Here is a 13,699-nt window from a genome sequence, read left to right on the forward strand (position 1 = left end):
GAGAACTGAAAAATAAATGTTAAAAAAAAAATTCTCTCTCTCTCTCTCTCTCTCTCTCTCTCCCCCCCCCTCACTCTCTCTTTAAAAAAAAAAAAAAAAAAAGAGGGTTGGGAATGTAGCTCAGGGGTAGAGTGCCCCTGGGTTAAATCTCCAGTATGGGAGGAAGACAGGCAGGCTTCCTCTGATCACTGCAAGTCATACAAGAGTGCTCCTTGCATTCATTTGCTTACAGACACACATGTTCACACACACTGTTTACGCACACAGACTCAGGGGCATACACGAACTCAGACACACACTTGCATGAGTACATACTTATACCACTCACACATTTGTACTTGTACATGCTCATGTTAACATGTTAACACACTGATGCACATGCAGTCCATCACACATCCAGGTCAGAGTAGTTAAACCTTCCCTTGGCCCTGGGATCCAAATCCTGTTACCCCAGCAGGTGCTGAGCCTGGCTGCAAATATCACCACTGAGATCATGCCTGCACTGTGAGACACAAAATGGCCTATCTACTTTCCTTGGAGGCTGCTGGTGGGGGTTTCCCAGCAAGCTCTCTCCTGGCACTGCAGACAGCTTGTGCCAACAGCAAGAATGGGAAGCGTGTTCCAGGGGTTTGGTCCAAGCTTCCCATGGGTAGTGGTTTGGAGGTCTCCCTTCTTCCCACAAATTACTAGACCCACAAATGTGTCTTCAGACCCTGTGATGGTCACAAGGCTATTGCTCCCCCAGCCACAACCTTGGGGACCAGGTGGTATCAGGCCTCTGGGAACTGAGTTGCTGCCACCAAAAGTCAGCAAGCTGCATCCAGTGCCCAACTGCATGGATTGGTCTTGAACTTGTGATCCTCCTTCAGCTTCCAGAGTAAAGTTGACCACTTGAGGGCTGGAGATATAGCTCCTTTGGTAGAGTGCTTGCCTTGCATCCACAAGGCCCTGGGTTCTATCCCCAGCACGAAAACACACACATACACACACACTCACACTTGACCACTTGGACTAAAGGTGCTGGTGCACTTACTGGTGAACCCCAGAGTCAGAACCAGGGGCAGAATCCTGTCTGTATTCCCATTCATCAAAGGGCATAGTGGTATCCACTTAGTGAGCCCTCTACAAACACAGGTGGTGTCAAACAATTCTTGCACCGAGGGAGACAGTGGAAATTTGGGGGGGTGGGAGATGGAGGAAACTCCTTCACTGGGGAGAGACTGCTGGTGCATCACGGATAAGCAGTGCTTGCTCGTGCCACTCTTCCTCCTATGCCAGGCTCAGAGACAGGACAGTCTCCATTCCTAGCATTCTTGACCCCTGCCAGGGATAAGCAGGTCCTGCAAAGCCTGGATGCCCAGACTGGGCTGGCTAGGCCAGCAATGATATCTCTCTGGAAAGCCAGGGACTGGGCTTGCCTCCAACACATGCCACAGCTGAGCATCTGGTGTCTGTGGGTCCCCTCCTGTAGTGGGCACTGTAGGCACCATCCAGACCCATCTTGGAGACCCATCTTGGAGCACCAGTCACAACTGAGACACATCCCTAGCCAGAGTCACTTTAATGGAAGAGAGCACCAAAAGGCAATGTACATCCAGCAACAGGTAAGGAGCTTTCCTCTGTGTTCACTCCCAGGAGATGTCTCTGTTCCCAAGCTCCAGTGGATCTTTACCATTGAGCTACATCCTCAGCACTTTTTATTTTGAGACAGGGTGGTCTCTCACTAAGTTGCCTAGCCTGGTCTTGAACTTATGGTCCTCCTTCAGCTTCCAGAGCCACTGGGATTACAGGTGTATACCAACACCCCTCATCTTCCCAACCCCAGCTGCAGCAGCCGCTCTTGCAAACCTGTTCTCTACCCACTCCATATCAGGAGCAGCCCTGCAGGCATATCCCTATTTCAGCATCCATGTCCAGGAATCCCCTGGCTGACTGACCAACCTTGGCATCCTGAGTGAGGGCACCTGAAGGACAGCATGAGCAAAGTAAGGTGGACACGTATGTGTTCAAGCCACCTAGACATGTGTCTGAACACACATGTGCTCTGCCTCATGTCTGCTCTACTGACCTATACTCTGGTGGAGAGGCTCCTTAAATGGAATCCCAGTCCTTGGCCCCTCTCTTTCCCCTTGATCCACCCTGGAGAAATGGAAATCAGCTGCAATTGCCTAACATACCCAAGGCTGTGGGATAGCCTTCTGGTGATGGACCAGCCTTGTTGTCCACCCAGGTCTTATGGAGCTCACTCCAGGACATGAGGGGGTGGGGACACTGACCAGTAAGAAAATCCTGGCAGCCACACAGGAATCCTCAGTTCAGCCTCCAGGCCACAAGTAATCGCCCCAGGGGGCCAGCCCTTGGGCTTTGGAGGGCCCTTGAATAGATCAAAAGAAACTGCCCCTCCCTGGAAAGCAGAGATGCAGGAATGGGCTTAGGACCAGGGCCTGGCTATTTGAGGAGGCGGCGGAAGTGGGCCAGGCTAGCAGGAGGCCTGAAGTCATAAGCTATTTATGAGGCAGCTGCCCCTTCCCCTTGACCCTGGGCTTGGCAAGAGGGTCCTATAAGCTCAGGGCTCAGGGCTTTGCATCATTGGCAGTACTCCCTTCCTAGGAAGGGAGGATGCAGCCCACACAAACCCCATTTGACCTGCCCAGTGGCTGCCCTCTGTACCCAAGGAACTGCCCCCATCCCCAAGCCCACAAGACATAAGGCCACTTAAGGCAGTCAAGGTGGCAGCCACTGTGCTGAAAAGGAACTCACTGGCTAGTCTCAGTTACAGAAGACTAAGCCAGTGTCCTGGGCTCCTGGGACTGTCAGGCTGGAACCTTCTTCTCTACAGCCTTTAGTGCCAACAGGAACTGACAGCCACATCCCCCACAGCTGGAGGCAGCTCCAACCCTTCCACAATCTTTAGGGGGAGGGGCAAGGGGGCAGAGCAGCTCATGCCAACACTGACCCCAGCCTTAACCTTTTCAGAGCATCAACACCCATGCATCCTCACTGATATCCTTGCCTTCCCCAACAAAGCAGCAGGGCACAGTGGGGACAGGAGGCCCCAAGCTCCTTTCTCTCTCTTGGTTCCACCTCCTCTCCCTCCTGGCCAGTTTGCCAGCCAGCCCTGCAAACCACAGTGGGAAAGCCCAGCCCACCACTTCCAGCCTTCTGAGGGAGCCTTACACCACAACCAGGAAGTAGGGGGCAGGGAGGGAGAGACTGCATACCCCCCCACACACACACACACACACACTCAGGCCAGAACATCTGGAGAAGTGGGATGCTGGTGCAGGCCCCACCTCCTTCTGGGGCAGAGTCCAGGCTACCCACCAAATGGAATGAGCCTCTCTTTCATCCCGGATGAAAGGATGAAAGGAGAATCCTTCAGAATGCCCATGATTTCTACAACACCCACATCCCCATGCTTTCATCAGGGAGAGAGGGGTCTAGCTGGGGCCTCAGTTTCCCTCATACATTGAAAGGGAAAGGGCTGTGGGGGTTGTTCTCACAGGAAGGGGGAGTCTTTGGGCAGAATGGCTGCAGGGGATAAGGAGGAAAGGGGGTGGGAGTCACATCCAGGCTTGCCTCAATAGCAGGGATTTATAACACATTGCCCCCACCCCCACCCCCGGAAGCAGCTAGCAGTGCCACAAACAGCTGGGTGGCTTCCAGCAGGCAGCAAGCTGAGGTTGCCCCTCCTTCCACAGGAAGTCCCGGTTGGGGCCCTTGGGGGTGGGATGGGATGGCTGAGCCTCAGCCTGGGTCAGAGTTCAGCCCCTGAGCTGGTCAACAGAGAAGCAGCTGGATATCAAGTGCCTTGTTCACCTGAGGGTCACAAGAGACATGGTCTATCCCTTTGTCCTATCCAGTACCTTTCACACTGCACACAATTGCTCTGAGGCCCCTATGTTACCAAGGTCACAGTCACAGAAATCAGAGCTCAGAACAGGCCCCTCAAGGATTTTTACAGGACAGAGGTGGGTTGTCGGGGCGGGGTGGTGTTGATGGTGATACTGTCTGCATAAGGGCCCAGCAGACCCAGAGGATCCCTACAGGGGCAGAGTGAGCAGTGGTGGCTATGCTGGTGTAGGAGCTGCCCCTGAGGGTTCCCTCTCTGGGTCCAGCACTGCCCTTCCCAGAGGCAGGGTGGGGAGCAGGCGCTGGGTTATGCGGAGGGGAAAAGTGTATAGGGCAGCTGCCGCCCAGAAGGGCGGATGTTCACGGGTCTCCACAGCCGTGGCCCTGGCCTCAACCCCTTGAGGAGGCTGGCCACTCTCCAATCGGCCCGCCCAGGACGTGGGCGAGCTACTGTCCACATGCCTGGGGGCTCGGAGGGGTGAGAGCTCCGCTACAGAGACAAAGATCCCGCTGCTCCCCCTTTTCTTCCTCTGACCGGCTGTAACGGCCCCGGCCCAGGCGTCCATTTCCTGCCCACTACACTCAAATGCCCAGAAGTAGGGGTAGGCAAGTCCGGGTCGAGAACTGGGCCGCCGCCTCCCGGCGCGCTCTCCATAGTGCAGACCTAGCCCCAAAGCAGGGGCTCCGACCCGGTCCTCAAGGGCCCAGGCCAGCTGCCCGGCGTAATGACTATTGGTAGGGGCGGGCTCTTTGGAGGTCGGCGACCAGGGGCAGCAGAGATGCAGGGAGGTCCCAGCCGCCTCCGGGGACTGCGGGAAGTGAAGTCTTCACTGGGCCGGACTCTGCTCCTCCGCAGGCGCGGCCGCCCCCACCGGGTGCATACTGCGCATGCGCGGCCCCGCCCAGCTGCTGGCGCTTCCGGGCGGCGGGAGGCGGGCGCGCTGCGGGTCCCAGGGATGTAGACTCCCGGCGGCGGCGAGGCCGAACCCCATGGGAACTCCTGAGAGTGCGGCCGCGCCCGCGGGCCCTGATGAAGCCTCCATTTCCCGAACGAGCCCGCCGCCCATGAGCTCCCAAGTGACCAGATGCCGCGGGGCCGGCCACGGGCCAAAGCGGGTGAGAGCAAGACCGCAGCGAAGCGGAGGCTGAGCCCACGGCGAGCTGGCACAGTGGGCCGGGCTGCAGAGACGGTCACGTCAGCGTCCATTCACGGCTGACTGGTGGCCTCAGCCCGACGTGGACGTCAGCACTGATGTTAAAAATAATGGATGTCTGGAGGGGCAGGGCGCCAAGGGTACTGCCGGAGACCAGCGGCCCAGGAAGGCGCGTCCAGGCCCCGCGCTCATTTGCTGTCTTCCTCTCCAGCTTCCCGAGGCCCCAGACCCGCTGAGGATGCGTCTTCAGGTTTCCCGGCCATGTGATGGCGGAAGGGACCTCTCGCCCCACTTGCTCCTTATTTTGACACCCTGGGCAGTAATGCAGAGTGCAGTTAGGGACTGGCTGGGGTCACGTGCTGAGCATTTGAGGTGGAGTTGGGCAGATTATCAGCCCCATTTTCACCCAGCTGTGTGTTACGGGCCTCCTGGGCCAGACAAGTCTGGGACAGTAGGAGTCTTACCTCCATCAGCAGCCCGTGAGGAAAGAAGCTCTGTCTGAGTCTGGGCTGGTTTTTTGGGGTTTTTTTTTGGTACCGAGGGTGCTCTACCCAATGAGCTACATCCCCAGTCCTTTTTATTTTGAGACAAAGTCTCAGTTGCACAGGCTGACCCACAATTTGGAGTCTTCCTGCCATACCTCCCTAATAGCTGAGATTGCATGCATAAATTCCTGCACATGCATATATACACTGTAAATTCCTGGCTAGGGTTGGGTACAAAGAGCAGGGTTCCAGAAGCAAACTCAGAAGGTTCCCTGGGGTCAACATGATAAATGGGATCATGAGGGTCCTAGCTCCTTCTCTGCAGCCTCAGACATCCCCTCCCAGGTCTGCAGCCCTTGTCACAAGGCTGTGCATCTCTCATGTGTGAAGGGCCCAAAGGGCAGTGTCCACCTACCACCCAGCAGCCTGTCATCACTTGAGGTTGAATATGTCAGCCTTGGCATTGTTTGTGCCTCAGAGCAACCCATAAGGTCGGTACCACAGTTTGCAGATGAAAAAACTGAGGCAGACAGAGCCCTTGAACTCCCAGGGCCTGTTTCACCACATAGTTTTCTGTTGCCTCCTACTCAGATACTTTTGTTTTCCCATTGCAGCTTTCCCGAAGGATGGGGCAAAAAAAGCGAATGGCAGAGAAAGAGTTGCAGCAGAACCCACTGGAAACAGCCCAGTCGCCTTCCCCAAAGGAGCCCCACTTGAGACCAGCCTCTTCCCTGGGTCCCCAGCGCAGCATCTATTTCTCCAGCCCAAAGGGCCACCCTGCCCGGCTAGGAACAGAGTTTTTTGACCAGCCAGCCATCCCCCTGGCCCGCGCCTTTCTGGGACAGGTAATATCAACAGTGATATTGTCTCTGCTGAGGTTGCCATCATGAGGCCCTCACCACTGTTCTCAGCCTGACCTGGCCCTGCTTTCCCATCCTGATCCCTGAAGAGCCTTATCTTAGTTGTCTGGGGTCACTGGGAGAAGGAGGGCTGTCACCTCCTTCCTTTACTTGCAAGGAGAGTAGCAGTTCACTGCCAGCTTTCCCACCTGGGACATGGACGCTTAGTCCCTGTCTACTTGGGACCTCTTCAGGGTAGGTCACTTGGAGGTACTATAACACTGTTGGCCCTATATCTTTGAGGGGCTGGCCACCTTTGCCTGCCTTGTCTCCTGACAATCAGCACTCATCAGGATGACATTTCTGATAGTTTTAGACACACGGGAACTGTGCAGCCACTGTCAGATTGCCAGCATCAAAATTACCTTGGGACAGCTACCTTCCTACCACATGGCTCACAGTGGCAGCTCTGGCAGCCCAGTGGCCCCTATGGCTCAATGTAGATTCAGGATCTGGGCTCTGGTGGACATATTGAAGTGGAGCAGGGACCATCCTGGGGTGGCCTGCCATGTACCCTGTCACCACACATGCACAGCCATGGAGTCTTGGCTAGGTCTGTCTTGAGTACCATCTGGGTATTGTTCCTGGGTATCAAAGTCCCAGAGATTCCTTGGCCTACCCTTTGTCCTTTAACAAGCCTACTTTTAGGTTGAAATGGCCAAGAGAGCCAGTTTCTGTGACTAATAGAAAAACCAGTGTGTTGGGGCTGGGGTTAGCTCAACAGTAGAGTTCTTGCCTCACACATGTGAGGCACTGGGTTTGATCCTCAGCACCACATAAAAATAAATACAATAAATAAAGATTAAAAAAAATTCTTGTAAAAAAAAGAAAAGAAAGGCCCTGGCTCAGTCTCCAGCACTGAAACAAAAGCTAATGAAATAAGTCACCCTCTGAGCTGAGAAGAGTGCTGCCTTCCCCAGGAATATGTACCAAGAGTCTGGTACTAACTCAGGTGTGGTGGTGCACATCTGTGATTCCAGACTCGTGGACCATCCTTGTGCTGAGGCAGGAGGATCACAAGATTGAGGCCAGCCTCAGCAACTTACCAAGGCCCTAAGTAACTTAGCAAGATCCTGTCTCAAAAAATAAAGGGCTGGGGATGTGGCTTAGTGGTTAAGTACCCCAGGGTTCAATCCATGGTACCAAAAAACAAACAAAACCCGGGTGCTAAAAAAAAACTAGCTTAGTGGAGAAGGGATGAGATTCTGTTCCCATGAAGATGCTTTCAGCTGCAAGGGCCGGAGGATCTTTCTGAAAGTAACTTAGATATTGAACATTTATGACATGACAAACTATGTGGGGCAGGTGCACCCCAGCATTGATGGTCTAGCATCAGAGTGCATCCACCTCTAGCCAGTGTCCTTGGCATGTCGTTTCCTTTTAGGCCTATATCATACCTACTAGAGTCTGTTGGTGGACAGGAAGATGTCTAGCAGAGAAGAGGGTGCTCACCCTCTGTCCCTTTGGTCGGGGAGGACAGCCTTTTCGATAACCTCCCAGTGGGTGCCCTTGCAGACCCCTCAGCAGGGTCATACTTTTATCAAAAGGTTAATTTCAGGGCTGGAGATGTAGCTCACGGGTAGAGTGCTTAAGAGTGCTCAAGGCCCTGGCTCAGTCTCCAGCACTGAAATAAAAGCTAATGAAATAAGTCACCCTCTGAGCTGAGAAGGGTGCTGCCTCCCCCAGGAACATGTACCAGAGAACTAAGGTGTGCTCCCTGCAGAAGGGTAGCTGGGCCCCAGGGTGCCAGGAGGCATGGGGGCAGGCCTCCTCAGAGTCCTGGAAAGCTCTCCTCTGGAGATGATCAGGCCAAACCCAAGGTACTCACTCCTGTCCCCAGTGCTTTGGATGCCTGTGGGCATTTCTAGGTTCCAGGACAGTCATCAATCCATCCTGTCCTGTGATACTGACCCTCAGGCACCACAGTTGACCCTAACCTGAGTTCAAGGTGGCTGGCCTTCCAACTGGTCCCTTTGACCTAAGGATGAGGCAGTTGCTGTAGATGTGGCTAGTCCCTGCAGTTCTGCTGTGAACCGTGATTGAGTCTGGCCTAGGTCTGGGTCTTCAAGCACAGGGGCAGAACTGTTGGCCATTCCCAAGACAGTGGTCCAGGCTAGGGAACTGCAGGCAGCTGGTCCTGCTATTCAGAAAAGCTTTAGAGCCGGTTGGTGGGAGCTGAGTGTGAGGGTCTTTTGTGATTGCTTTGGAAGGTCACTCCACAGGCTCTGGAATACCCCCAGGAGGCCATGTATGGATCCCCTTGGGAACCTGTGCCTTCCACACTGGCCAGCCTCGTGCTGATATAGTCCTCTGAAGGGAAATGGGAGAGGAAGTAGGGAGGACTTGAAGATCAGCCTACATGGTGGTCATCTAATAGGGCTTGTGGCCTCAATGGTGGCTTTTTTTTTTTTTTAAGAGAGAATTTTTTTTGTTTTGTTTTTGTTTTTTAAGTATTTAATTATTTATTCATTTGGTGGACACAACATCTTTGTTGGTATGTGGTGCTGAGGATCGAACCCGGGCCGCACGCATGCCAGGCAAGCGTGCTACCGCTTGAGCCACATCCCCAGCCCCTCAATGGTGGCTTTTGGGATCTAATTAGGAGACATGGTGCAGGTGCCAGGTGAGAGGGCCTGGCTGAGTCTGGCACATTCTGAGCTAGTGAGAGGTTGCACAGGCTGGAGACTGTCAGGGTGGGTGTATCCCTATCCCTTCTGGCCCTGAGCAGACTACCCACACACAGGTCCTTGTCCGGCGACTTGCTGATGGCACAGAGCTCCGTGGCCGCATTGTGGAGACTGAGGCATACTTGGGACCAGAGGATGAAGCTGCCCACTCAAGGGGTGGCCGGCAGACTACCCGCAACCGCGGCATGTTCATGAAACCCGGGACCCTGTATGTGTACATTATCTATGGGATGTACTTCTGCATGAATGTCTCTAGCCAAGGTTAGTAATGTTGGCAATGAAGGAGCAGGACTGGCACAGCCCCCTTAGCTAGTAGTTGGGGGACTCCCAGGACGACTGGGTTGGCAGGCATTTGAGGAAGGTAGTGCCATTGCCAGGGCCAAGTCCAGGTTTCAGGAGCTCTGGCTGCATTGATAAGGCATGGTTGGCTAATGGGACTGGGCCCCTGTGGGATAGAGGCTATGGGACACACCTGAATGCAAAGCAGACAGATTCCATGAGGTTATCACTGATCCCAGAGCTTGAAGCTGATGGCAAAGAGCACTGGGGTAGATGTGGAAAGAGCAAGTTGTAGGGAAGCAAAGGACAGATCAATCTGGGCTGAGCTGAGCAATTGCAGGAGCCTATCAAGTGGCCTGTTGTGGGGTCTGATCAGTTGTTCTCAGCCAGGAGCAATTATGCCCCTTAGGGGACATTAGGCAATATCTGGAGACGTTTTTGGTCATTTTATAGCTGGGGATGGTACTGGCATCTACTGGTTGAAAACAGGAGTGCTGCCGAACCCCTATAAGGCACAGGACAGCCCTCACCACACAGGAGCCTCTGTCACAGTGGAGTTGTCACAGTGGAGTTGCTGGCTTGGTGCTCTGAGAGAAGCCCTCACTTGTGAGTATGGCTCTGGTGTAGACTCTGCCCTTGATGAACTCAGAGTACCATCCTGTCAAAGCCACTGCTGACCAGACAACCAGACTGTTTGGGGAAAACAGTAGGGGGTCACAGTATGCCATGCTGCAGGCCATGTATGTTGGACAGTGCAATGACGAGGGGATTTTGGTTGCCCAGAGCCTACAGCTAAGGATGTCAAGTGCAAAAGCCTTGGAGACTGGGGGACACAAGGACTGCAGGACCAGCCCCATAGAGGAAAGCTCTCAGTGATTAGTTATCCAGGAGGGTGGGAGCCCTTCCTGGAGAACCATGATTACTCCTGAGAGCTGGTTGCAGAGCTCCTTGTTAGCAATAACTAAGCTCAGGAGGGGAGGGCTGGCCTCAGGAGAAATGCTGAGAAGTGCTTGGTGCTATGGCCAGTGGAATGGTGGCAGGGATGTGACCTATTCCTTTCTGAACATGTGACCAAGATGCCCCAGGAACGTGCAGGTTGTGGGGGCAGGACCCCCACATGGGTGAAGACAGGGTTAGGATCATCCAGATAAGAGTGGTGGCTGAGGATATGGTTGTCACCTGTGCAGGTGGAGGCAGCACATGGAAGTTCAGAGGGGCCAGGTTCAGGAGGAGGAGAATAGCCAGACTGCCAAGGCTGGAGCCACTGTGCAGCAGAGCAGGGGTGAGGTGGTGGAGGCTGGGCAAGAAGAGAGTAAAGGTGTTTCTGTCATTATGTGAGACTCAAGTGCATTCTGTGCAAGAGCCAGGAAAGAGGTGTGCCAGAGTGGAGGTTGAGCTGCTTTTCCTTTATAGGTGGCTCTGGCTCAGCAAGGGGTCTGCCTACTTCCTGCAAAAATGACTCAGGGTAGGGCTGGGAATATAGCTCAGAGTACTTGCCTTGCATGCACAAAGCTCTGGGTTCAATCTCTAGCGCTGCCAAAAAAATTAAAAAGTGAAGGTGGGCACAGAGGGTGAGCAAATAGCAAGCTGGAAGTAGCATAAGACTCAGAGGGACTGGAACCTCCAGGCTTTGTTTTGAATCTCTTTGAAAACTGGCTGGTTATGGGGCTCACAAGAACCCAGCACTTGCTGGTTGCAGGCTTTGCTGCAGGGCATAGTTCCATTCACTTGGACTGGCCCTGAGTGCTGACGCAGAGCAGAGGCTGGGAGCAGACCCACCTGGCCAAGGCCCAAAAGTGGGTACTAGCTTGGCCACACTTGGGCCAAGCCTGACTCCCAGGTGACTGGGAGTCCAGGGTGCATAGGTGAGCAGCTTTACTGGAGGGTCAGAGCAGTCCTGGCCTGGATCCAGGTCATCATTGTCCAAGATCAGTAATAACAGGGGCCCTCCCAGACATTCAGGTCTAGAGGAATTTGGATATCTGTGCCTTCTTGGTGGGTCCCTGAAGTAGCCTGGACTGACGGGGCAGGGCAGGGCTGGGCTGGAGAAGACCTCCAAGGGAGGTCTTGTGGACATCTCCCGACATGCTTACCGAGAGGTAGAGGACAGTTCCTCTACTGAATCATGAGCCACGGCTGTTCTACCATCCTGTGCCCAGGCCATCTTCCAGGCTTGGCCAACAGGTTGCTGAGTGGCAGACAGATGGGGAGCCATAGTGCCTGGCTAGGAATCTGGGCTCTTCCTGGGACTTATGCCAGTCCAGGAGCACCAGCTGCTGGGGCCTCACACTTGCCACCAAATACAAGATGAAGGGAAAGGGGCTGTGGTTGTAGCTCAGTAATAGAGGGCTTGCCTAGCCTGCGTGAGGAACCGAGTTTGGTTCTCAGCACCACATAAGAAAATAAAGTTATTAAGAAGATGAAGGGAAAGCATGTGCTTTTGTGGTGGCAGCCAAGGGGTCCCTACAGAAGGAACAGCTCCCTTGTGGATGCAGGTGTGCAGAGGAGTCTAGACACAGGGAGGGGCAGACCCAGAAGGCAGTGAGCAACCATGTCAGCACTGTGACACTGGAGGTGCACTGGAGCAGGAAGGCAAGGGCCAGGGAGGCTCTGCTTCCAAACTGTCTATCTGTCCAACAGGGGATGGCGCTTGTGTCCTACTGCGAGCACTTGAGCCCCTTGGGGGTCTGGAAACTATGCGCCAGCTCCGCAACAACCTCCGGAAAGGCACCCTTAGCCGGACCCTCAAGGACCGTGAGCTCTGTAACGGTCCCTCTAAGCTGTGCCAGGCCCTGGCTATTGACAAGAGCTTTGACCAGCGGGACCTGGCCCAGGACGAGGCCATGTGGCTGGAGTGTGGTCTGCTGGGCCCCAGTAGACCAGCCGTGGTGGCAGCAGCCCGTGTGGGCATTGGCAACGCAGGGGAGTGGACCCAAAAGCCCCTGCGCTTCTACTTCCAGGGCAGCCCATGGGTGAGTGTGGTGGACAAAGCAGCTGAGCAGAAGAACACACAGACCTGAGCAAAGAGCCCACTCAGGCTTTTTTTTAATTGTTTAAAAACTAAATAAATGTTTTGCTACTAGGGAACTGTTTTGTCTTTACAGAGCCCCTGGTTGATCATCACATGCCTGAAGTCAGTCCTTCCTCCAGGGTTAGGGTCAACAGGAGAGCCACACAGTACATGCACATTCTGGGGCAGGGTCCTGGCAGGAAGTTGAGCTGCCACCCACCACAAGGGTGACCTATGTGGTGCTGTGGTGAGGCTGGGCCAGGAGAGGATCGTAGCTATCTGGGAGGGATGCAGTGCATGGTGAACAGAGGTGGTGCTGGGTGAGGTGGCCACACATGCTGACACCATCAGAAGGCAGGAAGGAATATATCCCTCAGGATAGCACACAAAGTGGGGCAAGGTCACCGCAAATATGGCCAGGGCTAGGATGAGGATCAAAACAGCCTATGTGCATGTGTAAGGACATAGTCCTCACCAGATGCGAGTCTAGAAGGCACCCTTCAGCTTTTGGTGATGGTAAGGCTGTTGCAAGGACAAGTGAGAGTTAAAAGAGCACAGAGGATGATGGCCTCACAGCTGCTGCTGAACCAAGGTGCCTGTGGTAAGGATAAGGACAAGGGCTCTGCAAGCCTTCAGTAAGGCCAGGGCTGGCCACCCATGCAGTGCCCACCCTCACACCCCATTCTCTGCCTGGCTCATGGGAGCAGAGCCTGGAAGACGGCAATGACAGGGTCCTCATGGGTGGTCACCACCAGCACACTGCGGAACTTGTCGAAGAGCATGAGCAGCTGGGAGCGCCGAGTGTTCTCATTGTACATGATCTCCTCCAGGTGGTGATGGCCGCGGAAGTAGTGAAGGAGCCTGGAGGAGGGGTGGCATTAGCCGAGACAAGGCTCGCACCCCGAAGGCCTCTGACAAACACTGGTAGGGGTTAGCTCAACATCCTGGACCCAACGCCCACTGGAGTCCCTGGTGACCAGGAGTGGGCATGAAGTGGTCCTAACAAGCACAGCTGTCTACATCTAGAGCCACTGAAGACTGTACCCCAGAGCGAGAAAGAGGCTGCCAGAGGCTCCATTCTCCCATGCTGCTGTAGCAGGGAGTCCCTAAGCAAGGCTGCAGATGGTCCTTTCCAGGGTCTAGAGTGTGGTTCACATTTAATGCTGGCAGCCTTACTTCTCCCAGGAAACCACACACCTCCAGTCAGGGTTGGGGGACAGGCTGTCAGGCCTATAAGATGCAGGCATCCTGGGCAAATCCCTGCCAAGTCCTACTCAGGTAAGAACTTGCAGGGGATACTTCCAAAGACAGGCATATAGGCCCCAGACCTCAG

General features: G+C 54.4%; 2 protein-coding genes across 11 annotated transcripts in view; one reads left to right on the top strand and one right to left on the bottom strand.

Annotated features, from left to right (window-relative positions):
- The first annotated feature begins 4,725 nt into the window (after positions 1 to 4,725).
- Mpg (N-methylpurine DNA glycosylase) lies at positions 4,726 to 12,443 on the top strand. Its single transcript, XM_021725410.3, is given in 5 exon segments — positions 4,726 to 4,968; positions 6,106 to 6,336; positions 9,134 to 9,338; positions 11,997 to 12,364; positions 12,366 to 12,443. Coding segments are annotated over 5 exon segments (1,080 nt in total). The 5' UTR covers positions 4,726 to 4,740; the 3' UTR covers positions 12,414 to 12,443.
- Positions 12,374 to 13,699, bottom strand: part of Nprl3 (NPR3 like, GATOR1 complex subunit) — a 35,488-nt gene continuing 34,162 nt past the window's right edge. For all 10 annotated transcript variants that reach the window (XM_021725408.3, XM_078024363.1, XM_078024358.1 and 7 more), the window contains one exon: positions 12,374 to 13,227. In XM_021725408.3, coding sequence (XP_021581083.1) covers positions 13,062 to 13,227 — 166 coding nt within the window. In that variant the 3' untranslated portion in view covers positions 12,374 to 13,061. The remainder of the gene's footprint in view (positions 13,228 to 13,699) is intronic.

The sequence above is a fragment of the Ictidomys tridecemlineatus genome, chromosome 10 (genome assembly GCF_052094955.1).
Source record: "Ictidomys tridecemlineatus isolate mIctTri1 chromosome 10, mIctTri1.hap1, whole genome shotgun sequence".
NCBI lineage: Eukaryota > Metazoa > Chordata > Mammalia > Rodentia > Sciuridae > Ictidomys > Ictidomys tridecemlineatus.